This window comes from Prunus avium, chromosome 5, assembly GCF_965620075.1.
Source record: "Prunus avium chromosome 5, drPruAviu1.hap1.1, whole genome shotgun sequence".
In the NCBI taxonomy this organism is placed as follows: domain Eukaryota; kingdom Viridiplantae; phylum Streptophyta; class Magnoliopsida; order Rosales; family Rosaceae; genus Prunus; species Prunus avium.
The window spans coordinates 18,440,652-18,467,220 of NC_142288.1; the positions used below are offsets into that span (position 1 = coordinate 18,440,652).

General features: G+C 37.1%; 5 protein-coding genes across 6 annotated transcripts; 1 reads left to right on the forward strand and 4 right to left on the reverse strand.

The window, feature by feature from the left end:
- Nucleotides 1-219: 219 nt before the first annotated feature.
- Nucleotides 220-4,549, reverse strand: LOC110756386 (dynamin). Of its 2 annotated transcripts, none has more exons than XM_021957816.2 (7): nt 3,837-4,549; nt 2,932-3,020; nt 2,720-2,795; nt 1,969-2,018; nt 1,552-1,893; nt 1,060-1,098; nt 220-777 (listed from the first exon to the last, which is right to left on the reverse strand). In XM_021957816.2, exons 1-7 carry the CDS (start codon nt 4,012-4,014, stop codon nt 601-603), a joined length of 951 nt encoding a protein of 316 aa, XP_021813508.1. In that variant the 5' UTR covers nt 4,015-4,549; the 3' UTR covers nt 220-600. The 2 variants fall into 2 exon arrangements, with proteins under 2 accessions (XP_021813508.1, XP_088108987.1); XM_088252861.1 differs by lacking the exon at nt 3,837-4,549 and adding an exon at nt 3,682-3,829.
- A 3,787-nt stretch (nt 4,550-8,336) lies between these two features.
- On the reverse strand, nt 8,337-9,790 carry LOC110756455 (HXXXD-type acyl-transferase family protein). The gene is made up of 2 exons (XM_021957894.2): nt 9,236-9,790; nt 8,337-9,140 (listed from the first exon to the last, which is right to left on the reverse strand). Exons 1-2 carry the CDS (start codon nt 9,695-9,697, stop codon nt 8,502-8,504), a joined length of 1,101 nt encoding a protein of 366 aa, XP_021813586.1. The 5' UTR covers nt 9,698-9,790; the 3' UTR covers nt 8,337-8,501.
- A 3,205-nt stretch (nt 9,791-12,995) lies between these two features.
- LOC148294450 (uncharacterized) lies at nt 12,996-13,887 on the reverse strand. The gene is made up of 3 exons (XM_088253755.1): nt 13,813-13,887; nt 13,207-13,355; nt 12,996-13,164 (listed from the first exon to the last, which is right to left on the reverse strand). Exons 1-3 carry the CDS (start codon nt 13,885-13,887, stop codon nt 12,996-12,998), a joined length of 393 nt encoding a protein of 130 aa, XP_088109881.1.
- Nucleotides 13,888-14,283: 396 nt separating this feature from the next.
- LOC148294451 (uncharacterized) lies at nt 14,284-14,826 on the forward strand. The gene has a single exon (XM_088253756.1). The coding sequence runs from the start codon at nt 14,284-14,286 to the stop codon at nt 14,824-14,826; it is 543 nt and encodes a 180-aa protein (XP_088109882.1).
- A 5,288-nt stretch (nt 14,827-20,114) lies between these two features.
- On the reverse strand, nt 20,115-24,612 carry LOC110756421 (2-oxoglutarate-dependent dioxygenase 21, chloroplastic-like). Its single transcript, XM_088253017.1, has 3 exons — nt 24,393-24,612; nt 24,067-24,284; nt 20,115-20,953 (listed from the first exon to the last, which is right to left on the reverse strand). Exons 1-3 carry the CDS (start codon nt 24,528-24,530, stop codon nt 20,389-20,391), a joined length of 921 nt encoding a protein of 306 aa, XP_088109143.1. The 5' UTR covers nt 24,531-24,612; the 3' UTR covers nt 20,115-20,388.
- Nucleotides 24,613-26,569: the final 1,957 nt, after the last annotated feature.

Consider the following 26,569-nt stretch of genomic DNA (forward strand, 5'->3'; position numbering starts at 1 on the left):
TGCTTAAAACATTTGAACTTGTTCAACATTGCATGTGAGCACTTGTGCTTAGGTTGGGCATGTGTGCATGACTTGTCGATCACATTACCCTGTCATTTGCATGTCGGGACCGCGCAGAAAATGAAACCAGCAATATGAACAAATCAGAGATAATACAGTGACATGATCTGCTAAATTTGGATTTTGGAACCAGCAACATGGATAAAAATTGCCAGCACAGAAAATGAAAGCTGAACTCAATTTACCAAGAAATGCACTCTGCTGTGCCTCACAAACATGTTAAATGTAAAGGAAGATGTAAAGAATAAAGGTATCTGAAAACAAGATGGTTGATTTACCCCAGAAGTTTAACCAGTGCACCTCAACGGGTTTGTATATGTAATGCTTATCTTGTTGAATACATTTCTTTGTAAGGTAACTTGGACTCTACCTGTATCTCTTTAATTAGTTTGTCACCCACTGAACCCAGCTCATGCTCCTTACATGGTTGGGTAACCAAGCCATGAAGGTCCAAACTCCAGTCACGGGGTATCGCCGTATCAGTTAATATCGTTCTTTTGGTCAAGGCACTTGAACTCTAACAGAATCATTATACCTCATCTATTTTTTTCTCTGTTTTCTTCGACACTCAAAACAATCTGTACATGGAGATTTGTTTTTATTTGAATAACTTGCTTGCAGCTTGCTAGGTGGTATTTTCAGGTCTTCCACTAGTACATGGCGAAGCTTCTCGTTTTCCTCCATGAGCTCTTCAATGACTTGCTGGTGTTTCAATATCTGATGCATAGGCAATTTCAATTTGAAAATTCTAAGTATAAAAAATAAAAAACAACGTAAAAAATAAAAAGAGAAAGGATATTAACATGACTTGAGGCCTCATAAAGAATGCTTTCCATAAATTTAGAATTTTCCAGTGGTTACTGGTATTTTACCAGGCAATAGCATCATATCAAACATGTATCTAAGATCAATTTCTTAAAAACAAGGAAAACAAAATAAACACAACCAAAAATTTGCATGAAAATAAACTGGTAGCTATGAGCCGATATTAAACATTACCATTTGAAGCATTTTGTTCTCCAACCTCAAGCGTCCAGCCTACACAGGTAAAATAAAAAATTAGATAATCACAGAAAAGATTAGCTAATGAGGGATCAGCCAGCCCACCCACACACCAAAATGAGAATCATGGATTCAGTTGAACTGCCCATGAAATGGATAAATGCAGTTCTACACTTTTGAACATTCTTTTTAAGTAAAAAAAGAACCAACCATCGCTATGTAGGCAGACAAGTAATTCCCAAAGCTTTTAGATATATTAACTAAGAACTGTACAGTAATCACTGCTGCAAGTGATTATAGTTGGAATCAAAACAAACTACTTCAAACACCCCCCAAAGAAAATGAAGCAGAAAATTAAAAGACAAACATGCCCCCTGGCTCTCCTGTAAGATTGGAACAAGTTACTTTAAAAATGCAATCTTATCACACATTTTCATAACAATTTTAGATGGTTCTTTGACAAATAATCATGTTCCATCTGTTACATACCGCTTCATTTGGTTCACTTTCCTCTCCTTTCAGAACTGGATTCTGAAGAAAACTGCTGAGAACTTTTTCTGTTCGACTGCCAAAAGGTGTATCAACTGGAGAGCTTTTTGATGTAAAATTTTCATAGGCTGAATCAGTACCAGTATTCCCATATCCAGGTAAACCTTGAGATTTATGGTCTGGTAGCTTTGTAGCCAACTGCATGCTACTTCCCATTGGATTTTGGCTTGATGGGTCATTTACAATGCCTACGGCCCTTTGCAAAGAACTTGGGAGGGCACCTTGACCAATGGCTAAATTGGGAGCAACTCCAAACTTCACCATCATCTTTGTGATTCCTTGCTAGAGAATATAGAGTTATATGAATCACTAGACTGTAACAGGCAACAACTCATGACAGGAGAAACTGATACTCACTAAAAGATGAAATTGAATTTGATGTAACACCCCTGGCTTCACAGCAAGGCCTGCAATTGGAAATCAACCATTCAGCTATCAAAAATGAATATTGTTAAAATGCATGAATTACAGAGCACTGATGTATTATCTTATTGCATGAGGTCAAAGGATATAATTCCAATTGGGTTTTTTTAAAGAAGACTGTGCAATGTACATTTTGGAACAATGTCATGAAGTCACTATTCAAATAATTGCAACCAGTAAAAATCTAAACAGAAGAATTTGTTCTTGTTGAAACGTGAATACTTCTGTTATGACTCCAGAAATCTGCACCCCTGATCAAATTCCTTCCACTGGACAAAGAGTTTGCACAGTGCAAGACTCCCAAATGTAAAATATGTACTGTTATCAAGAATGCACATAAACAACTAAATAGGCTGAAGGGCTGTTGTGAATACCAGATAGCCTGCCCAAGGAACTCAGCTAAAACTTTCTTTCACATGCATGAAATTGCACTACTTAAATAAAACATGAATCCCTTCTACAACTCATCAATATATAGTGATAAATCTGTTTGCATCACCAAATATTCTGATTATAAATTAGGCAAGACATATCATACAGAAAATGAAAAACCAAGCACCAGCTGTCACAACGCATTTCACCAGGAACTAGTAAACATTAGTCTCCATAATAGTGCATCATAAAATGCAAATATATGAAACAAAACGTACTATTGAATTCCCTGGAAACACATAACATGACATACCAACTCCAAAACCATGGCCAATACCAACTCCACATCCAATGCCTGCTTCAATGTTCTTTGCTCCCAGCTTCCTCAACTGAAGAATGATAAATGGGAATAAGAAATTGAGGAAGTCTTTGAGTGTTAGTAATAATTTTATCTTCCTCTTTTCATGACAATGACAATGATACTCACAAAAATGAAAAATGAAAAAAAGAAGATATTTGACTTACAGAGTTATTTACATGTCTGCTAACGCCAGATAATGCATCAGTAGCACCTCGTGTGGCACCCATGACTTGATTTAGTACTGGTATTGCACCTGGTATACATAATTTAGATCAATATGTGGGTTAACTAATATCTGCTACAACCATAACAACCATAGAAGAGAAATTTGATAGTAATGTTGTCAATAGCATCTCCACATGAAAAGATACAAAGTTGCACAACTTAAACGCTCATCACTTATATCAATCATTCAAATACTGAATTGCATGGATCAAGATATTTTTGCAAAATAGAATTGTCTCTTGCCACCCTATTCCTTTCTCTAGATTTAACTCTTTAAAAACATATGTGCTGAAAGCATGCTTGAAAATAACTGATATCTAAAGGTATCATCTGACAGACAATCCTCATAATTTATTCAAACAAGCCCGCATAGCTTGAGAATGGACACTACTCATGAATACACATTGATTAAGATAACAATGCACAAACTTCAGATTCAGAACAACCAAATTCTAACTTCACAAACATTACACGCATATTAGCAACAAGTCAAATTCAAAATTCGAACCAACCAACCATCCGTGCAGTTGCTGTAAATTCTTAGATTACAAAGGTTCCTACTAAAACGATATACCAAAAATTCAAAATGGCAGCTTTATCCCATTTCCTACATTTTCTCAGCAACCAAACAGACCCAAGTTCTAAAAACAAACAACAAAGGCAATGACAGTGAAAATGAAAAGTAATACATGGTTTCTTAGCAACTTGTGTCTGATGGGTTTCAGCATTTTTGGGTTTGAAGAGCTTCCCCAAGTCCATCTTCCACATAAAATTAGACTATAGACAGAGAAAGCTGTGGAAGAAAAAGAGAGAAAAAGAGATAGTTCAATAAACAGAGCGGTACCTAGATTTATGGGGCGACCAACACCGATACCAACACCGCAGCCTATGCCAAAGCCTGTAAATACTTGACCCACTTTCAAAGTAAACGGATTCTCTATTCGGATTCCCCCACTTGGCCTTCTCTCATTGGCCACCACCAAGCCACTCTTGCTACTACTATTGCTGCTGCTGGCTTCCATTTCTGAACAAGCTTCTCCCTCTTTTCAAAAGCCAAAAGCTTAAAGCTTAACTCTCTCTCTCTCTCTCTCTCTAAAAGCTCAAGCCTTACACTTCTCTCTCACTCCCCCTGAAATCTTTTCTCTCCTGAAATTTCCCACCTTGCTCGCTCGCTCTAAACTGCAAATCTAAAACATTAGGTACAAGGCAAAGTGATGAGCCATACTTCTCTGCTAACCAGAAATTGTGTAAATTTAGGCCCGCAATCGGCTACCCACTAGAAACATGCCCACTTCAACCTAGGAAGTGTTGTTCAAAGTCTTGACATTACCAAGTTACACTGAGCTTTGTGGACAATCAGTAATGGATGGATTTAAATTTCATCGGTGTATCCGTACAGTCGTTTCATAGGATTCTGACTGCGGAGGGGAGGGGAGGAGTGTTGTACCTAAGAAGCGAGGTAACCGAGTATCGAATAAACAGGTAGCTGTCTATGGGCTTGAAAAGGTGAGGCAAGTCCACAGGATCCTTGGATTGGTCTGAAGTGTCTTGCTCACAAGTTGCCCAAGTCCGAAAGTTTGAAAAAAACATAAGTTATCGCAGGACGAATCCAGGATTTCGAAATATACTGGGCTGGATTTCCCTTATAAACAAACTCAAAGGTACAATTGAATTTCATTGATAACAAAAATTATACACTTAATTAGGAGGGACATATTGAGCCTTACCCTCAAAATGCATCTAGTACTTAAGATATAAACTAGTAAAAAAAGACAATAATAAATAAATATGCAATGCAAATACATAATACAACTATTTGAGTTGTACCCTTCTAGGCTTCAAAGAGTTGAAATCACTAATTATTGATTTGTTATCAATGCTATCAGCAAATTCTTTTTCAATGTGAAGTATCATATAATCAGCAAGAAACTCATAGAAGAAAATGCACGTTTTTTTGTTGCTGTAGAAATCGGAAGAGTTAACACTAAACGAATCAATCTATCAATCAAGTGGTAGGTGTGTGTTAACCTTGTTTCAAGTAAGAACTTAAAGTAATTTAGGAATAGAATCAAGATTCTTGAAGGTTGGAATATGCATATGGTGTTTCTAACGTTCATATATCTAATTCAAACACCTAGGTATTAAGAGACACATCTAAACACTCAACATGCACTTCAAATCACACCCATACACGAAGCGATCGATCGTTTTTTCCCGACGACTAGTCGCTTTGCATAGAGAGCAAATTTGAAACACTATGCCAAAAATGACTGGTCGTTTTTCAAAGCGACCGGTTGCTTTTTACAGCATCATCATATTTTGAAAAATCTTTTATAAGTTGTAACCAAAATTGTTCTTACATGCTAGTGAATTTCTCGAGTGGATTACCAAGATGACATAGGCATAAGGCCAAATCTCTATAAACCTTTGTGTTCTTGTGTGTTTTCTTTCTCTCTTCGGGGTGTGTGTGTGTGTGTGTTTTATTCTCAAAAGGGTTTGTGTGTGTGCCGTCGGATATTCCATCAACAAAAAGATCTTGGAGTGTTTCCACACAACATAGTGAACCAATTTTTGTGTTTTTTAAAATACAAGATATGAGCTTTCATGTCAATAAGAAAGTAAAAATGAGATACTAAATAGGGATACCAATAGTGACACAACACCTTATTTATCTTCGATGCTCAAGAGGCCATATATAGAAATTGGAGTCAATGGTTCATCAATGAGTGCTTTAGCATTGAAGACATTAACTCTCTCGGTGGAGAGGGACCGAATTCTGTGAAGAAGATGCTTAACACGTTTTTGATAGTATACTTGATGAGGGTTTAGCTTTGTGGTTGTGAGGACTAAAGAGCAAGCAAACATTGCCTCACATGGTGTAGATATGGAGATCACAACGATTGAGAGTGAAGTTGTTAAACGTCCCCTCTCCACACTTCAATGCTTGATATCAAAAATTGACTCACCCATTAAGATTTAGCGCACGTCCCATGTATATTGAGAAACTTCACATCAAATTTTATCCCATTATATCTCCATCCGTCTCTTAAAAAGGCGTCATGAATTCATCACTCTTTTTTTCTGCGTGTACACAATTGACTTTATTTTTTTTTGTCAGTTATAAAGACAGACTTGTTTTTCAGTATACGTGTACATTTTTAACATAATTCAATTTTGCAAAGCCCAAAACAAAACGTATAACTCACGTTTTTATTATTAGGGTCTGTTCGCACCACTTTGCAAAACCCAAGGGAGATGTCGTATAGCAGTGTAGCTCGGAAGTCCGAGTGTCGTATCCACAGAGAGCAGTGTAAAGAAAATAACAGAGATGAAAAAGAACAATTATGATTGAGAGGTAGATTTATGCAAGATTTGATTTAGAGAAAATTTAATTGATTAAAACACTAAGGCATTGGGGTTCCACTTTTAACATAAGCATGCAACTCTTAATAATTTGATCCACAAAATATTTTCCAATGTAGTTGTTCAAAATAATTAAAGCTCTTTTTAATTTCCTTTAGAAGTATTCTAAGCATAACTTGTACCATTGGCAACAAACTATCAAAAAATAATCTTCATCAAAATTCTATTAATCTTTAGTAATTTTCTTCTCTTTTAAAAGCATGAAAGTTTTTACTACACAATGGGAAAAACATGATTGAACCCATGAAATAGATTATCAAACATTCATCAATTAATTAAAAAGAAAACTACAAATTCCATTTGAACAAAAACTACAAATTCACATTAAAGCTTAAGTTTGGATCAAACTAATAAAAATTACACACTTATATTAAAAGCTTTCTCCCTAGCCTTAGCTAGGGAGTTAGTTCCCCATAATAAAATAAAACTAAAAACAGAAATTAAAACTTAGAAAGATATGGAGGAAGGAGAGAAAGCTCAAGTTGTGAGGCTTGGTGTGTCTTTACAATGCCATAGCTCCTCCTATTTATAGGAAAATGGGAGCAATTCTAAATTCATTAAATCCCTTCATTCATGAATTTAATATGTATTCCACTTGCCATCAAACCAATTGCCAATTTGCTTCCATTACTTATTCCATAGTGTTGATGACTCCATTCTCCAAATTCTTCATCTTATTCAATGCACAACCGTAACCCATCTCTTCATTGTTTCTTCTTTTGGCATGGGTGTGGCACTTCATGCATTCTTTTCAATTCTTTTCTTCTTGGTTGCTCCATCCATTGCTTATTTTCCTTTCTTTTATGCCTTGGTGTGGCACTAATCTTCATCATTCATTTGGTCATTCCCAACTATAAATTGTTTAATGCCACCAAGTCTCCCTTTGATAATTCCTCAACCTTAAGATAAAATAATGAAATCATCATCAATTATGTAATGGGTATGTAAGCAAGTGCAAAAGTGAAAAACAAACCTAATTAACTAAAATTGTAAGAAAATCAATTACTAACAAATATATTTAGGGATAATAAATGTGATAGTTTATATGCTCATCAGGGTCATGAGATGATATAATTTCACTTATACGGCCATAAGATGGTAATGTACGGAGGATGATCATGTTGACATCCAACCTGATATGTATATACAGAGATTTTAGAAAATGGGTTATGGCCTACAAAAAGACGAAATGGGTTAACTCATGGTTGGGATTCTAACTAGGTATTGTATAGAATATAGCTAGCATTTTTTATTATTTATTATTCTCTTATTGGCCAATATTATATGTAAAAGCAGTACTGACCCTTCTGATTTTCTTTTTCATCACATTTACAACATTGTTTTTTTTGTTTTTTTCAGGATCATATTTTGTTACTGCTTTTGTTGATATTTTCGTTTTTTCGGGATCACCATCAGCTCTAGCCATGATTTGGGATTTTTCCCAATATCTATTTATTTATTTATTATTATTATTATTTTTTTCTGGTTAGCAGTTTGCCCAATTTTTTGATTAAGCATTGTGGAATTCTGGATGTGAAGAGTTAAGATGATGTGCTTACGAAAGAGAGAACCATGGCATACTTTGCTCCACAAGTTTTCTGTGAGATAATTAAATAACCATGGCCGATTATTGAATTAACTTAAATAGGAGAAAGATTTTCATGAGACGCACTACATACGTGATAACACTTTCATGTGGCATAACATTATTGTTCGAAAATAGTAAACTAGTGTTATCCCCGTTGCAACTAAGTTTTACTCCTACGGTAGAAAGCTGCCCTTCTAATCACTATGCTCATTGATTCATCAAATGTGACTGGTCACAGACACACGGTGATAAGATTAATTTTGTTTCCCCACTACCCAACAACTTAGCAAGTACAAAAGGACCAATTTGCTTGGCAATATCATTTAGGATGCAACTCAAATTTGTTTCTGATCTACCATAAAAAACACATGCACTTTTTTTGTATCTTCGAATCTTATTGCACAAAATTATACATGAATTTTGATGGATCAAATTAAATAGAGATACATTTCTTGGATAGAGACACAAATTTACCAGAAACTGTGATTTTGAAGACTGCTAGAATTCATCCTGATAAGGAACTGTGACAATCACTTTCACTTCATCAGGGCAACCCTTTTGATCAGCTGATGGCATTGCCATGACAACTCCACCGGAAACGAATCCGATCCAATACGAAACAAGAGCAGGTTTATTCCCTTTGCGAAATTCAACGTCATTAGAGCCGAAATCATCCCAGATTTCTGCTGCAATTTGACTCTGAAGGCCTGATTTTGGCTTAATAAGTCCATCTTTTGGAAAGTTCTCAACCTTGATTGAATTGCAGGACTTGGTCTTCAAAAACAAGGAGCACTTGGGAGCCATTTTGGTACCAAACTTGCTCTCTGCTTCTTCAACGCAAAATTGCAACGCATCATGATTCTCCGAATTCACATGCTCCCCCGGGATAGTGAAAATCATAGTTTGACCAGATTTTTTGTTAGCATTAGAGATAAATATGCTAGTGGGGGAGCAATCAGTAGATTTTTTAATGTTACGGAAATAATACATTGGTGCTGCAGGTAGATCATCTTGTGAAAGCATATTGTTGTGGATGTCAGCCCATTTCTTGATGAAGTTTTCCTTCAACAAAATGTCTGCCAGAAGAAGGCTGCAGCTAATTCCTATTGAGCATCCTCCACACTGGAAATTGGTCACCTAAGAAACACAAAAGTATTATAAAAGAAAAAAAGAGCTTGATCCATAAATTCAACACCGAACTCCTACATATGATTTCTTTCTTAATTAATTACCTGAACATAAACAAGTGGAGAGTACTGAGGATTTTGTTCATCAATATCTTTCCAAAACACAAGCTCAGCTTCTGCATCCTCTCTGCCCCTGAAATCAAGAAACTCAGACAAGGATGTTGGGATCCTTGTCTCAAGAAGTCTAATGCCACTGTCATTTGACACAATCTCCATCAATTCATCTCCTTCTCGAAACCGACCAGCAAATATTGGTTGCACCAACAAGGCCCTTGCTAGTGACTCCTTGAGCCATCCGACATGGAACCAACGAGCATCATCTTGGCTTGCCTTTGTGTGGTAAAGAAGGATGTGCAGGCAATGCCTGAATATTCCCGAACCGATAGGGTCTGCCGTCAACACTTGGCGTGCTTGTCGTGGCTCCGTTATTGTCAACGGTGTCACAGTCTGCACAGATTCCATATGTATTTCTGAGATAAGCTCAACGGCACCTTTGGACATTGCCATCTTGCACAAAAGGGAATGGTATTACTACCCTCATATATATATAAATGACAAAATACGCTTATTGCTTTTTATCGTAAATGTTCTATTTTTTGTCAAACAGCCTGTCACCATGTGATGCTAAATTCTGAATATAAACCATTTTAGGCTAAGACCCCTTTATAAGTCTTCAAAGAGGTCTTGGTATACCCTAGTCTTGGGATAAGGTAGCCTCCACTCCCTCTAAACTTTTGTGAACCGTGAATATAAACCATTCTAAACCATGAAAACTAATATAAATAATTCGGTATAAGTCCAATTTTTATGACAGAATTTGAGTGCAATCCACACACGTATTGTTAGTAATCCAAGTCCTTTGACTTCAATGCCACATAGGATTACATTCCTTTTCTAATTTTATGATGTAATCATATATATTTTTTCTTTTTAAATTTATTTCCATGTTCCAATTATGCTCTTATGATTTAAATCAGGAAAGATTGATTTATATAATAATAATTAGCTAATTAATACAACTATTGATTTGATTGCAATTCATAAACGGGTAAGAAATTAATTTTAGGCCAATAATTGGGTGGGCACGGTATGGGATGACACCGAATGGAGGTCATCTCGGTGTCAATCCTGGATAGCGGAATCAGGATGGGAGTTTTTGAGAACATGTTCAAACCAGACCGGACCCAAACGGGATTGGTATGATTATCAATGTTGATACCGTAAAAAAATCCTGCAAAAATTCAGAAATCTTGCAATTTTTATAAATCAAGCATGATATAAAGTTTACAAACAATCAAGATTCAAGAGTCTTGTTCAAGACCTGCCAAATTATATGATACATTGAATACATTCACATTGGCGATTTTGCTACACAAAAACTCAGAGAGACTTTAGGGCCTTCCTTTTCCATCGGTTTTATACACTTTGGAGAAGAACATAGAGAGATAAAGAGAGAGAGAGAGAGAGAGAGAGAGAGAGGAGGAGGAGGAGGAGGAGAAGAAAAGAGAAGAATAGAGGGAAGGAAAGGAGAAGAGAAGGGAGACGGAGGAAACAAAGCTGGAGTCGAAATGTTCGTGGGAGAGAAGGAATATGAAATTGGGGTTTATTATTTACCTGGTACTGTTCGGTACGATATGGCACCAAACAGGATCACAAATCTGGAGACGGTGTCGTGCCAAACAGTAACAGGATGACATGGTATCATCCCATTTACACTTCAACACCAAATGGGATGGCACGAGATTGGCATGGTTTGGCATGGTTCCGGTGTTCCGGTTTTGATGCCCTCCCCTAATAATTACTATATTTGACCTTTTAGTTAATTATGATTTGAATTTATAAAATATTTTCTTGTCTATCCATTTTAATTTTGAAAATCCCATAAACATGCGCAGATAAAAAAAATAAAATAATAAATTTCCTATAATCTTTCTTCTTCATCTTGTTCATCTTCTTCTTTCTTCTTCCTTCTTTTTCTTCTTACAATCCTATGGAGGAGGTATAATTATCTATGGACTAGGAATATACATGAATGTTAATTAGGTATGGATAGGTAAATTACCTATGGGGAGGTATATCCATAGAGATATGATATGAAATTACCTATGAAGGAGGTATACACAAACCTACAAAGGAGGTAAATCAAACCACCCAAAGGCATATATACCTCACCATAAGGTATTCACTAGTTGAAAGTGTTTGATAAATTGAGATTAATTGTAGAAATGTGATATTAATTTATTGATTGCAGTAATTAATAAAGGCTTTTTATCACAAATGGTCCTTGACGTTTACCAAATTATCACGAATGGTCCTTGAGGTTTTTTTGTGACACTAATAGTCCTTAACGTTTGAGCTTTTTATCACAAATGGTCCCTACCGTTAGAAATTCTGTTAAGTGTCTTATGTGGAAGATAAGTGGAGCCCACATGTCCAATCACATTATGACATGTGGATTAAATAAATAAAGAAATTTTTTTTTTATAATGAAAATCCATTAAAAACCATTTAGCCTCTCTCTCTCTCTCTCTCTCTCTGCGGCTCTGCCCTCTCTCCTCCCTGTGGATTCCAATTTACATCTGTTGGCATTGATTTTGGTGTGCTCATGTCCATTTAAACACAAGACTTTGATTCCAAAAGCTCCCCGACAACAGCATGGTTCTCTCTCTGAAGAATTATGCAAGGGAATTTAGTTTCAACGTTAAAACTATAGGCTTTACTTTATGTACATAAATAAAAACCTAAAAACTAGAAATAAGAACACATTAACAATCAGAAAGTAACTCACACCAAATCGGAACAGCATCTAAAATTGAAGCAAGAAGTTCTTTAGCCGTGGCCTGTGCTTTCGTATGGTTGTATATAGGATGGGCATGGCCGCATGGGGTGGTTGGGTTGTAGAGGCAAGAAAAAAAACAGAGGGAGAGGGAAAGCATATATATATATAGAGAGAGAGAGAGAGAGAGAGAGAGAGAGAGAGAGAGAGAGAGAGAGAGAGAGGCTAAATGTTTTTTAATGGATTTTTATCCAAAAAAAAATTATTTATTTATTTAATCCACATGTCATGATGTGATTGGACATGTAGGCTCCACTTATCTTCCACTTAACAGAATTTCTAATGGCAGGGACCATTTGTGATAAAAAGCCCAAACGTTAAGGACTATTAGTGTCACAAAAAAACCTCAAGGACCATTCGTGATAATTTGGTAAACGTCAAGGACCATTTGTGATAAAAAGCCTGAAAAAGGACAAACTACATAAAACCCCCTAACCTATAGGGTAATTTTCAAGTTCATACCCAATTTTGGAGACAATTACGAGTCCATACGTACCTCACGGAAATCCTACAATTTGTTAAGATTTCCCCCCTTCGTTAGCCAAACCATTAGTGAGTCTGTTAAATGCTAACGTATCAAAAGTAGGACCCCTTTTTTTTTTTTTTTCCTTTTTTATATTATATTTTATATGATGTTGACTTCCACGTGGACCAAAAATTAATAATAAATTATTTAAAAATTATTTTAAAAAATCTCTCTCTCTCTCTCTCTCTCTCTCTCTCTCTCTCTCTCTCAGAACCCAGAACCAGAACTCTCTCTCATTATTTTCTCGTTGCAGGCATAACCCCACCCCCATCTCCAGCCATCATCGTCGCAACTCACGAACCCAGCCTCGTCGCAACCCCAGCCGCCCCACAATCCACGAACCCAACATTGCTGTAACTCACAAACCCTTCCCCTCCGCAACCCCAGCCACCCCACAACCCACAAACTCAGCCTCGCCCGCCCTGACCAACAAGCCCAACAATTCAAACTTTCTCCAAGCAACACATTTGCTCCAAAAGCGAGACCCCAAAGTTTGTGATTCTATCACACTCTGCAAGATTCAACCTTTTCATGGTTTTTGAGGAAGACCCATTTGCCAAAAACCCCAATCCACGATCTGTAATCAATGAACAACCTTGCAAACTCAAAACGCTAATCTAATTTGCAGACCCAATTGGTATGAAAGATCAATACTTATCAAATTGGTATGAAATTTCCCGTGGGGTTTTCAGATTGAGGTTGATTACCTCGATTTTGGCCCATGTTTGGGCTAAGAATGCGAGGTTGGTGTTGGTGATGAATTTTGATGTTTCGAATGTGACTAAATTTGGGAATCTGGGAATCTGGGTAAGACTTGAAGGAGAGAGAGAGAGAGAGAGAGAGAGAGAGAGAGAGAGAGAGAGAGAGAGAGAGAGAGAGCAAGAGTGAGAGAAGGGGGTCGGGGGTGTTGGCGAGATATATCCTATTCTATTAGGGTTTTATTTATTTTTCCCTTTTGTATAGATATTATGTAATTAGGATTCCTCTTATTTCCTAATTCAACCCTACTAAGGTTTGTAACTGTTGGCGCTAAAACTAGACAGGTAGTAAATAGACCAACTTAAAGATGAGGTGAATGTTGAAGGTGAGGACCCTCGGTATGTGAAAGGATTCGGTAAGCAGGTAAACATGCATACAAAAGACAAATGTACGTGGTTCACCCGAATAATGGGCTACGTCTACGGAGAAGTATGTTCTCATTACGATAATATGAGTATACATTGCACATAGGTTTAGACTCAAGGAGAAGAGGAAGAATACCGAAGGCCGATGCCGAAGGCTGGAGGCTGAAGGCTGAGGATCTGGTATGATCCGTGGGTTTTTAAGTGGGCTCATGGGTAAGCCCATGAGGCCCCAGTAGCCTGCCCAAACTCCCCATCCTCTCTCTTGAAGGGGAGAGGTCTCCTTTTATAAAGAAGGGAGAGTCCCCTCCTCTTGTGTTTTGTCGATGTGGGACTCCCTTCCCTTTGGCTTGGGAGTGTTTGGGGAGTGCTTGGCCAGATATTGTACAAACAGTAACCTTGTATTATAAATACCTCCTTTCGGAGAATGAAATAAGATCTGAAAATATTCTACCATATTATTTGACTTGGCATCAGAGCCGACTTTCTGGTGACCTATGTATGTTGTGCCCATCCGTGTTCTACTGTGTGCCCTAATTTATTTTAGGGTTCTTGTGCCTGTGCCTGTACTGTGTTTATGCTTCGTGTTGTGTTTGTTTCCGCTGCTATCATGGGTGATGATTCCAAGATTGTGGTTGGTACTAGTGTGTCTACACCGAAGGAGGCACGTCCGTCGCGTGATTACTCTACCCCGATTACTTCTGACAAATTGGATGGCTCCAATTATGCCTCTTGGTCTCGTGGTGCGCGTATTACGATTACTAGTCGTCGTATGGCAAGTTGGATCAATGGAAAGAAGCCTGCTCCGTCTCTAGAGTCCGATGCCTATGCCGAATGGGAAGAAGATAATTGTCTGGTTCAGTCATGGCTTCTCAATTCCATGACTAAACCAATTCGTGCCTTGTTTGAACATGGTGATACTGCTTTTGATAAATGGGAGGCTACTCGGAAGATCTATACTGTGACTCAGAATAGTTCTCGTTTGTTTCAACTCCGACGGCAGTCCAAACTTACAGGTCAGAATGGTAAATCTGTAAAAGTGTTCTATGAAAAACTCCATGCTTTTTGGCAAGAGATTGATTGTCTGCGTCCGCATGAGTTTAGCTGTTCTACTGATAGGGCTTGTCGTCTGAAAGAGATTGAAGCCGATTGAGTTTATGATTTTCTTGGCGGACTTGATCCACCGTATGATGGTGTCCGTAGCCGTATTCTTGCTCTTAGTCCTGTCTCGCCTCCTCTCGAAGCCTATGCTATGGTTATGGAGGAAGACACCCGTCAGTCCGCTATACTTGGAGGAGGATCGCTGGCTCTCAAGGTTGACCCAGCTCGTCAACGACCGGTCGCCCAGCACGACGCGACCGGTCGTTCTCCGTCCAGAAAATTTGGTTCTTCTACTGGGTCTCGTCCTTCTGGCTCTACTCCTAACTCTCTTGAAGTTCCGCCTAAATGTCGCCATTGTAATGGGAATCATTACTCTGAGAAGTGTTTTAAGGAGCATGGTTACCCTGATTGGTTTGCTGACTACAAAGCTCGTATGTATGGCCCCAAGGCCACTTACACTGTGACTCCTGATGAGGCCCGTCCTCCGGCTCCATCTACAAATCTGTGTGCTTCCGATACTATGCCAGGTATGGGTTCTACTACTTGGATAATTGACACTGGTGCTTCTGATCATATGACTTATAATGATAATATGTTCGATGAGTTGTCGCATAACCCTCGTGACCCCTATATTACTAGTGCTAATGGTTTACCTTCCCCAGTTACCGGTGAAGGTACCATCCATCTCACTCCTTCTTTACCTCTGTCTCATGCACTCTTGGTCCCCAATATTCATTGCAATTTGTTATATGTTAGGCGTTTACTTGATACACTTAACGCGTCTGCTACCTTCTATTCTACCCATTGTTTTTTCCAGGATCTCATGACTCACGAGAAGATTGGGCATGGTAAACGGATAGGGGGGTTGTATTACTTACAGTTGCCGGCTGCAGCAGTTCGTGGTTGTGTCACTAATAAAGCTCCGAGTGGCAGTGTCAAAGACAAGCAACAACTTTGGTTATGGCATCGTCGCTTAGGACATTCGTCGTTTGTTTATCTTAGACATTTGTTTCCTTCGTTATTTAGTTCGTGTGATGAGTCTAGTTTCAAATGTGAGACTTGTGTAATGGCCAAGAGCCACCGTATTGTTTTTCCCTTAAGTAATAATAAAGCTGCTTTGCCTTTTGAGTTAGTACATTCTGATGTCTGGGGTCCTGCTCGTGTGACTTCTCATGGTTTCCGTTGGTTTGTTACGTTTATTGATAACTACACTCGCTTAACATGAGTGTATTTGATGAAGAATAAACATGATGTTGTCTCTATTCTTCCTGATTTTTGTGACATGGTGTCTACTCAATTTCATGCTCGTGTTAAAGTATTTCGGACTGATAATGGCGGTGAATATGTGAATCATACCTTGACCCAGTTCTTCCGTGATCAAGGTATCATTCACCAAACTACCACTCCATTCACACCCCAAGAGAATGGTGTGTCTGAAAGGAAGAATCGTTAGTTACTTGAAGTTGCTCGCTCTCTGATGTTGGATATGTCTGTTCCTCATCATCTTTGGGGACATGGTGTCTTGGCCGCCGCCTACTTGATTAACCGTACTCCTAGTCGGGTTCTTGATTTCAAGACCCCACTTGATGTGTTGTGTGCTCATACTCCTCCGGTTTCGGTCTCTAAGTTACCTCCGAAGGTGTTTGGGTGTGTTGTGTATGTTCATGTCTACTCCCATCAACGGAGTAAACTTGATCCTTGTGCTCTCCGTTGCGTCTTCATTGGTTATTCTACTACTCAGAAGGGTTATAAGTGTTATCACCCGCCTACTCAGAAGGTACATGTCACTTTGGATGTCACATTTCATGAAGAAGTATCCTATTATGTTTCTCCCTCCTCTTCAATTCAGGGGGAGAGGGGGAGAGTATTGAAGAGTTTCGGAGTGGAAAATATGGAAGATCTTAGACCTGAAGAAGGAATTTCTGGCGTATAGGAAGCCACCGGTCGCGAGGATGAAACAACCGGTCGCGAACAAATCTGTCTGGATACGACCGGTCGCGAATGGATCTGCTTGGAAACGACCGGTCACACATGGAAAGCGACCGGTCGCTTGCCTCGACGAGCGACAACAGTACCGATACGAGTGACTCGACCGGTCGCCAGGAATGTCACGACCGGTCACCAGATGATATTTTTGAATTTTTTGAGCCTTTCTCAGAAGGACATAACAGTGATACTAGCGACTCTTGTACAGATGAAATTGATACAAGACCCCCATTTGCCCTGCCATTGCCTCAATCAAGTCGTGATAATGAGGTATTTTCTAGTGATGTGCCTACCTATTCTTTGCCCCCACGTACTACCCGTGGGAAACCTAAAGTGCAATATTCTCCTGATATACATGCCAAGTCTAAATATCACATTAACCATTATATGTCAACTCATCGTTTATCTAAGTCATATGCATCATATTTGTGTCAATTATCTAGTGTATGTGTGCCAACTAAGTTGCAGGATGCTCTATCTGATCAAAACTGGGTAGATGCAATGCATGTTGAGATGGAAGCCTTGAACAAGAATGCTACTTGGGAGTTAGTTCCTTTACCAAAAGGAAAAAAGGCAGTTTTGTGCAGATGAGTGTTTACTTTGAAGCATAAGGCTGATGGTTCCATTGACCGTTACAAGGCAAGATTGGTAGCAAAAGGGTATATTCAGACATCTGGAGTGGATTACACGGAGACTTTTGCTCCAGTAGCTAAGCTCAACACTGTACGCGTACTCTTATCCTTAGCTGCTAATCATGATTGGCCGCTGTTACAATTTGATGTCAAGAATGCGTTCCTCCATGGTGACCTCAAAGAAGAAATATACATGGATCCTCCACCGGGTATCCTTGTGACTGCTAAAGAGGGTATGGTGTGCAAGCTATTGAAATCATTGTATGGATTAAAACAGTCTCCAAGAGCTTGGTTCGGGAGGTTTGCTGCATCTATGAGGAAGTCTGGGTATGTACAAAGTAATGCGGATCATACTTTGTTTCTGAAACGTCGCAGAGGTAAATTGACAGCTTTAATAATTTATGTTGATGATATGATTGTAACTGGAGATGATCAGGTAGAAATATAGAGTCTTCAAAAATATCTTGCGTCTGAATTTGAGATGAAATCATTAGGTGACTTGAAATACTTTCTTGGGATTGAAGTTGCCAGATCTAAGCATGGTATTTTTCTGTCCCAAAGAAAATATGTTTTGGACTTGCTTGCAGAAACTGGAATGTTAGATTGTAAACCCATTGATACTCCTAGTGAACAGAATCACAAGTTGGGGTTGTATCCTGATCAAGCTCCTACTAATAAGGAGCGCTATCAACGGCTTGTGGGAAAATTAATTTATTTGGCTCATACACGTCCAGATATTGCATATGCAGTGAGTGTAGTGAGTCAGTTTATGTACTCACCGAGTGAAGATCATATGGGTGCCGTGACACGTATTTTGAGATACCTCAAAGGGGTTCCTGGCAAGGGGTTAATGTTTTCCAAGTACAGTCATACAGATGTGGAAGGGTACACAGATGCTAATTGGGCAGGTTCAGCTACAGATAGGCGCTCAACATCTGAGTATTTTATGTTTGTTGGTGGCAATCTTGTTACGTGGAGGAGCAAGAAACAAAAGGTGGTGTCTCGATCTAGTGCTGAGGCCGAGTATCGGGGAATGGCTCATGGTGTATCTGAGTTACTATGGTTGAGGAGATTGTTGAGAGACCTTGGTTTTGGGCCTAAGAAACCCATGGATTTATATTGTGACAATACGGCTGCGATTGCAATTGCTCATAACCCGGTTCAACATGATCGTACAAAGCATGTGGAGGTTGATCGAAATTTCATTAAAGAAAAGTTGGATGCGGAGATTGTTTCCTTTCCGTTCATCCGCTCAGAGTATCAGTTAGCCGATGTTCTTATGAAAGCTGTTTCTACAAGTATCTTTCGCAACTCGCTTGACAAGTTGGACATGCGTGACGTCTTTGCTCCAACTTGAGGGGGAGTGTTGGCGAGATATATCCTATTCTATTAGGGTTTTATTTATTTTTCCCTTTTGTATAGATATTATGTAATTAGGATTCCTCTTATTTCCTAATTCAACCCTACTAGGGTTTGTAACCTTGTATTATAAATACCTCATTTCGGAGAATGAAATAAGATCTGAAAATATTCTACTATATTATTTGACTGGGGGTACGTTGGTGGTGCTGTGAGGAAGATGATGGCTGTGATGGATAAGGGGGGTGGGGTAGAGACGGAGAGGGGCTTGGAAATGGTGGGCAAGGCAAGGTCGTGGTGAGGTTGGCTGGTTAGAGAGAGAAAGAGAGTAAGATATATATATATATATATATATATATATATATATATATATATATATATATATATATATATATAATTTTAAAATAATTTAAACGGTAAAATAATTTTTTATTAATTAATGTGTCCCACTTTTGACACGTCAGCATTTAACAGACCTACTAACGGTTTGGCTAACGGAGGGGGCAATTTGTACGATTTTCGGGAGTTTAAATATGTACTCATAAATGTCTCTAAAATTGAGTATGAATTTGAAAATAACTCTATAGTTTAGGGGGTTTTATGTAGGTTGTCCTTAATAAAATTTAGAAGATTGACTATACAATGGCAATATGTGTAAATGTTTTAAAAACAGTGGCCAAGGCTTTGCATACTTGGCTGGCATGTTGAGTCACTGGACCCAATTCTACATAAAAAGAGAGGTGGACTGCAGTCATAGTGCAAACTCAAAAGTAGACCTATACCGAAAGACCCAAAATAATAATACTTATGATTGCGGTAGCGTAATTAATAATGCGTTAGATATTTAGCGTGACAAAGTTCCTTGGTTCACAATTAATGGAAAGAATTGTTTGACTTTTTATGCAGCTGAGTTAGGCGCGCTGGTGGTGGGTATGCTCCACCGTCGTCACATAAATATATGGTTGGTTGTTACCAACGGCATGACGTTTACCATTTTTCGTTTTATAATAAATGCACCGTTCAAATAGAGCGATCAATCAAAACAGATATTAATTGAGCCTAGAAAATGGATTAAAGCAGGGCAAACTACCTTCTCCAAGCTGGTCTAGCCCCTCTCGTTTTGGCTTATGTCATTCAAGGCAAAATGACGCACGAATTCCCTAGCACTTGTTGGGTTTAGCATTTATATTTGTGTTAATGGTCTAGACCAACGTATTATAATTTATGTGGATATATGACACTAGCTAGACCAATTTGGTACGTACACATATACATAATTCTTCGTACAATTCTTCGTACACATATACATAATTCTTCATACACATATACATAATCATTTTTAGTGTTAATTTCTTCTAAAAAAAATTTGGAGACTTTTATACTATGACCCTATGACCATATGAGGTCACAATCCTACATCCGCCATTGATGGTAACCAGGTGTCTTTGGTGACGTTGTGCCGAACTAATCCACCTAAATTATAATACATGTATAATCAGTAATATTTATATATCATATTTAGACCTAAAACGTGAACCCTATAAGGAAAGAAAGGACCGATATCCATGCAAGAACCATCTTAACATAACTTCAATACATAACAATGTTAACGTTCCCGGAAACACAAAAATAATTTTTCAGATCTTGAGGCTCTCTATGTAGGATTTTTCCTCTTTGAAGGAGAGAAACTTCATATATTCATCCAAGCTACTTGCCCTGTATCTTTCTGGATGGTCTTCATCAACAAGCTCTGTGGCAGGCTCCACCATATCTTCCATGGCTAGGCTAAGAAAGCTGCCTACCGAAACCCTACTCATTAGAGGGCTTGCGGTCACCCTGTGGAAAACACTCTTGTACAATCCATTGCTGAGAACTTCAAGATGATTCCCTACCAGGACCTTAAGGGCACTGTCGGTTGCTGGGACAGACTTCCAAGCATTGTCGTCTGTGAAATCCATGATCTCAAGGCCTGACATGTTTTCAAGAAGGATGGTGATGAAACTGTGGTCTGTATGTGATGAAACTCCGAGCATATTGCTTGATGGGGAAGATTGTGGGTATTTGTTGGCTATTATCATGTGCACTCCTTGCTCAAGCTTGTTCCTCAAGTAAGTTGGACTCAGACCTAAGCTCTCCACAATGGCTCCCATTATTTCATTGCTTAATCTCCTCACCTCTGCTGCATAATTTCCCAAGTTTTCTCTAACAAAAACATCAAATTAATTTCCTAATTATTTGGATTTTCCTTAGTTACTTTAAATTATAACTAACTATATGAAGGAACTCTCTCCAAAAAAAACAAAACGAAACTAAACTAAACTAACTATGAAGTACCGACTTCATGGTCTAATAATACCCAGTCTTCACTTTGTTGAATGCCTCAAATTTGAATACGATGAATAAATAGTAAATAATAAATAGTAAATTTGGCTTACACCCTTTAAATTCAATTTGTCTTACCTACAACCCTTCACTTTTTGTTCCTGTAAATAATACCCAATTTTTATAAGTAAAAACCCATGACTAGGATCAAACTCATCAAGTTACCTTATTAAGCTCAATATCTAATTTATTATAATTTTTTGATTCCCAAAATACCCCTATTTACAATTCAATGGGGGTGGTGTTTTAATTTTTGGTTCCCCAATCTACTGTGGTGATTCCCTTCAGAATTTTTGTATGCAATTAATTATCTGTTTTTTAATTAAAATTCAATAATAGATATAGTCAACAATGAGTTGGCCGGAAAGGCTTAGTTTTCCTTATTTGCTTGCCTTTTTGAAATTTTGTTCCATCTTTTTTTTTTTTTTTTTTTTTTTTTTTGGTGGTAAATATCACGAGGTCCCCACACCTGAAGGGTGAGATTAATCTCTGCTAGGGGTTCGGCTTGCCATTGGCCACAAAGTGCTTCTAACGGGTTTCGAACCCCTGCCATTAAGGCACCAGGTAACTCGCCGATTGGAGGTGACAGTTTGCCAACCGCACCCCATCTTTTCCTTTCTACACATGCTATCGTTTTTTGGTTCAATAAAAGTGCCTCAGGGTTGATTAAAAAAAAAAAAAAAAAGTGCCATAGGAATTTCATTTATTTAAAATTGAAAAAAAGGATTTTGGATTTTGGATTTTATTTATTAAAGTTTTATTGTACCTAGTTTTTCATGGATAATAATCTACCTATTTTTTTTTTTAAATAATAATGTACCTATTTCACGACAGTAATTTACCTATTATTTTAATAATCTACCTATTATCTTTTATATATGGACAGTAATTTACCTATTATCTTTTATGAGTAATAATTTATCTATTATTTTTCCCTATGAGCATAGTATGAAATATTGAGGATATTTTGGTTTTTTCGAATCACGTATATTTCGGAACATATCCATGTACATATCGTATAAATATCGACAATATCGACGATAATATCGAAAAATATTGATGTCGACAATTTCGCTCACACTTAAACAATATTTTGTCAAAATATCGTTGTAATATTGCTAAAATATCGAAAATATCGACGTAAAGGAAAAAAAAAGAAAAAAAAAAGGGAAAAAAAAGGGAGAAAAAAAACACAAAGGGGATTTGAACGCGTCCCATTTTACTCCTCCAACACCTTAACCACCATATCACTTATGTTTTTGTGATAATATGCTAAAATATTTATATTTATATGAGTGACATGTTAACAATTACATGCAAAACTATTTTGGGAATTTATCATTTGATGACTACTCTTCACAGTACACTTACTCTACACATAGAGATGATGAGGATAGTGAAAAATTTGAACCTCATAGGAACTCTATGTGGTACTAAGTCACTCATATATCTTACCATGCAATGTATAAAGTGTAAAATATTGTAGTAAATCATTATATATAAATGATTATGGTGTGTTTAATCTTTTTTCATTAATTACTACATATTTTATACACTCACAGTGTTTGCCAGCTCACTGTATAATCAACTTAAATCAGTTAAATCCATCATGCAATGCATTTCCTTCTAATTTTTTGTGATAAACTAATAGATAATTGACTAAATAAACATTCTCCAAAGTTTCAATAAAAATTTCAAAGTTTTTCTTACAATTTCCGTGGTTTTTATTCAATTTTTATCGATATCGATAATATCCCGATATTTCCATCGAAATTTCCTTATTTTTGAACTACCGATATTTCCGATATCGTCGATATTTTAGACCTTGCCTATGAGTCATATGATGTAATATATGTAGGCATGAAAATGTTAATGTACATAATATCATCTAATTAACATACTTTTTTTTCTATGGCATTGTACCTATTAGAATATATTAGAATATATATATATATATATATAGAAATTCTCTTATGCGGATATCCGGACGTTATTATCGTGCGGACGCCGTGTATTTTGTACTACCCCTCTTTATTTTTCTGCGTGTTTACAATAGGATCCACACGATAATAACGTGCGGACATCCGGATAAGAGAATAACTATATATATATATATAATTGAAGGATATTATATAAATATATATAATTGGTTCTTTTTCTTTTTCTAATTGTTTATTTTTTTTTATTTTTGTTAAATTTTTTTAGCTTCCACTTCTGTTTTAGGATTTGATCTAATTTATCAACTAAAATTTTCATTTCAATAGTCCTTCAACTCTTCATTTGGTATCAAAACGGTCCGATTGTCAAAGTCTGTCAATTGTTCCGTGAAATCAAGGGGTAAAATCGTCATTATGGATTAACATATTAATAAAATAATTTAAAATTATAGAAAAATAAGGTATATAAAAAAAATCATTTATCTAACCTTTAGGAGGTTCAAAGGGAGTATTTGAACTAATTTGATTGTAAGCCATTATTACATGAGTGCAAACATAAATGTGCAGTGAGAGGTATTATTCATTTGCATAAAATTAGGGGATAAAAAAAGATCAGCTACCAAATGAAGATCTAGTGGCATGATTTGTAAATAAATAAACTGGCATGATTTGTAAATAAATCAACTTATATGGACACATTGTCATCCAATTTTAAAATTAGATTTTACTTAAACGTTGTATTATTGGTGGGTTATCATCTATGTTATTTGAGTTACAAAGGCCTATTTTAGCATACAAAGGAATCAGTTGCAAACAAATTGGGATTGCAAGGACATAAGTTGAAAATGATAAAAAACTAAGGGCACCAAAATTATAATTCACAACCAAAAAAAAAAAAGTTTGCAGCAGAAGAGTCCAAATTAAATGTGCCTCGTGATCAAAATCAACTTCTTGTGACACACATAAGAACTTTCAAGAATAAATTGTTTCAAATACCTGAAATCTGTGGGATTTTGAGGCCATGAACTAATCCAATCTTCAACAGGGTTGGCGTAAAGCTTGATCATGTCCCTCGAATTAGTCACAAATCTCACTGGCTTTCTTACATCATCAGACAAGAATATATTCTTCTGATCCATTGGCAAATCGAAGAATTTTGACAATGAGCCAAGAGCATTTTCAGTGACTTCTTTGCTTATCCCGTGATTGATAACCTACAAGTACAAGGATACATACATGAGTTACAACGATAATAAAATTTATTTATTAATATAAATAAAAAGCAACCTGAAATTAACATGTAATTCTATCGTGTTTGGTACCTGAAAAAAACCCATTTTTTGGCAAGCATCGTGAATACTTTTGACCACAAGAGGCTTCGTATGAGAGTCATGGTGCAGCTGAGTAACGTCAATGGTGGTTACTTGTGAAGGATGTACAATTGACACCAAAGAATTCATCTCCTTCTTCCTCCTGCAAGTAGAAGCTAGCTGAGAGAGAGAGAGAGATTTGGTAAAGAGGAGGTACTATAAAGATAAGAGAAAAGGCAACTCACATGACAGTGACACACAGGTTTGGTTTTAGGACCAAATTTTTACTCTACTAAAAGCCAAGCATACCAACCTTACAGTTTTGAGAAAAAGAAGTTTTGTTTAGATGGACAAGTGTCCTTATTTGGACATATGTGTCATTCTAGTGGTTTCATTTTGCATTCTGAAAGTCACACACAGAGGCTGTAAAGTGGGGTGCCATCTGCCATGTACATTCGGTGGGTTTCGTATTCTTTCGTTTTCCTGGAAAAAGGAAGTTCCGTTTTGAATTGTCTCAGCAACTAGATCAGAACGAATTCGAATGCACAGAAATTTGGAAAAAGGTTTCTGTGTCTCTAATTTGGGTTTAATTTTCGTATTCTTTGGAGTGCTAACTTCAAAGCACCAGAGAGAAGCAACGTTGTAGTCTGAGTTTTCCAAATATCAATAGAAGCATCAAAGAAATATCGGCAACATACCAAGTACCAGTATTAGCACACGTATCAAAAACTCTTTTCTTAGAAATAAAATTACTCCAATGCTAAAAAGCTACTGCTTATAGCATAATTACTCAAGCGCTAACTAATTAGTGAGTTAATATGACGCTAGTTACTTATTTGAGCTCCATGCATGATATGCTTTTATAATATGAACTGTTTATTAGTCATCATTCAGCAGTCATATCTCCGTTCAAATTTAGTAAAAAATGAAACGGCTTGGATCATGAAATTATATTATGGAGTAGGACCCCATCGAATGATTAGTGTGCCATATTACGTAACTAATAGCGCTTAAGCGTTGGTGTTACGGTTCCTAAAGAATTAAGCTCTAGTATATACATTTACATCAAGTTTGCTGCTTTACTATAACATATCAAAGGGCAAGGAAAACACAAATTTTTATTCAAATATTAAGGCACTCTATGTAGGGTTTCTGTTCTTTAGAGGAGAGATGTTTAAAAAATTCATGTAAGCTAGTTGCCCTGTATCTTTTGGGTTGCTCTTCATCAACCAGCTCCATTGCAGGCTCCACTATCTCTCCCATGGTTAGACTTAGAAAGCTGGCTATCGAGGCCCTATACTCGTTTGAGGACTTGGAATCACTCTGTGGAAAACACTCTTGTACAATCCATTCTGAGCACTTAAAGATGATTTCCTACTTAAGACCTTAAGGGTACCCTTTGTAGCTGGGACAATCTTCCAAACATTATTGTATGTGAAGTCCATGACCTCATGTCCTGAAATACTTTCAAGAAGGATGGTGATGACGCTGTGGCTGGTATGGGAGAGTAGCCCGAGAATGTTGCTTGTTGGGGAGCATTGCGGTTAGCTGTGAGCTACAAGTATGTGGGATCCCTTAAATAAGGAATCCCGCAATATAAGGGGCTATATACATATATATCCTTGTAAAAAATAAGAAAGATTGAAAATCATTAAGGTATCTAATTGCAAGCAACAAAATAGACGAACACTGTGCTTTAAGAAAAGACTAAAAGTAACAATAAGCTAATTGATTGGTCAAATGATTTCGGATTCAAGTGATTTTTTGCAGATATGATCTTTGAGGGAATATCTAAAACTCAGACAGTTTGGATCATTGAAAAACAATGTGTGCTGGGCCCTACAAGCACTGGCGGACCTATGAGTTTTTGGACGGAAGTGCAATTTTGAAAGGCTAAAAGCTTTAAACAAAAATTGACAACCAAATAGCCTCATAATTTAAACAAAACCAATGTCATTCATATATGCCAAAAACGAAACTAGCACGACGGTTGATGAAGAAGAAAAAAAAACCATAGTATGTTTCATCTTTTTTTTTTTTCTCAATTAACTATAAATTACATTCGAACTTATTTGGAAGCTTGATCAATACAATATTTTCTTTCTTGGCACAAGACCTAATCGATGAATCAATTTTTATAAAAGACTTGAAGTTCTCTAAAAAAAAACTAAACAAAAATAACAAGGAAA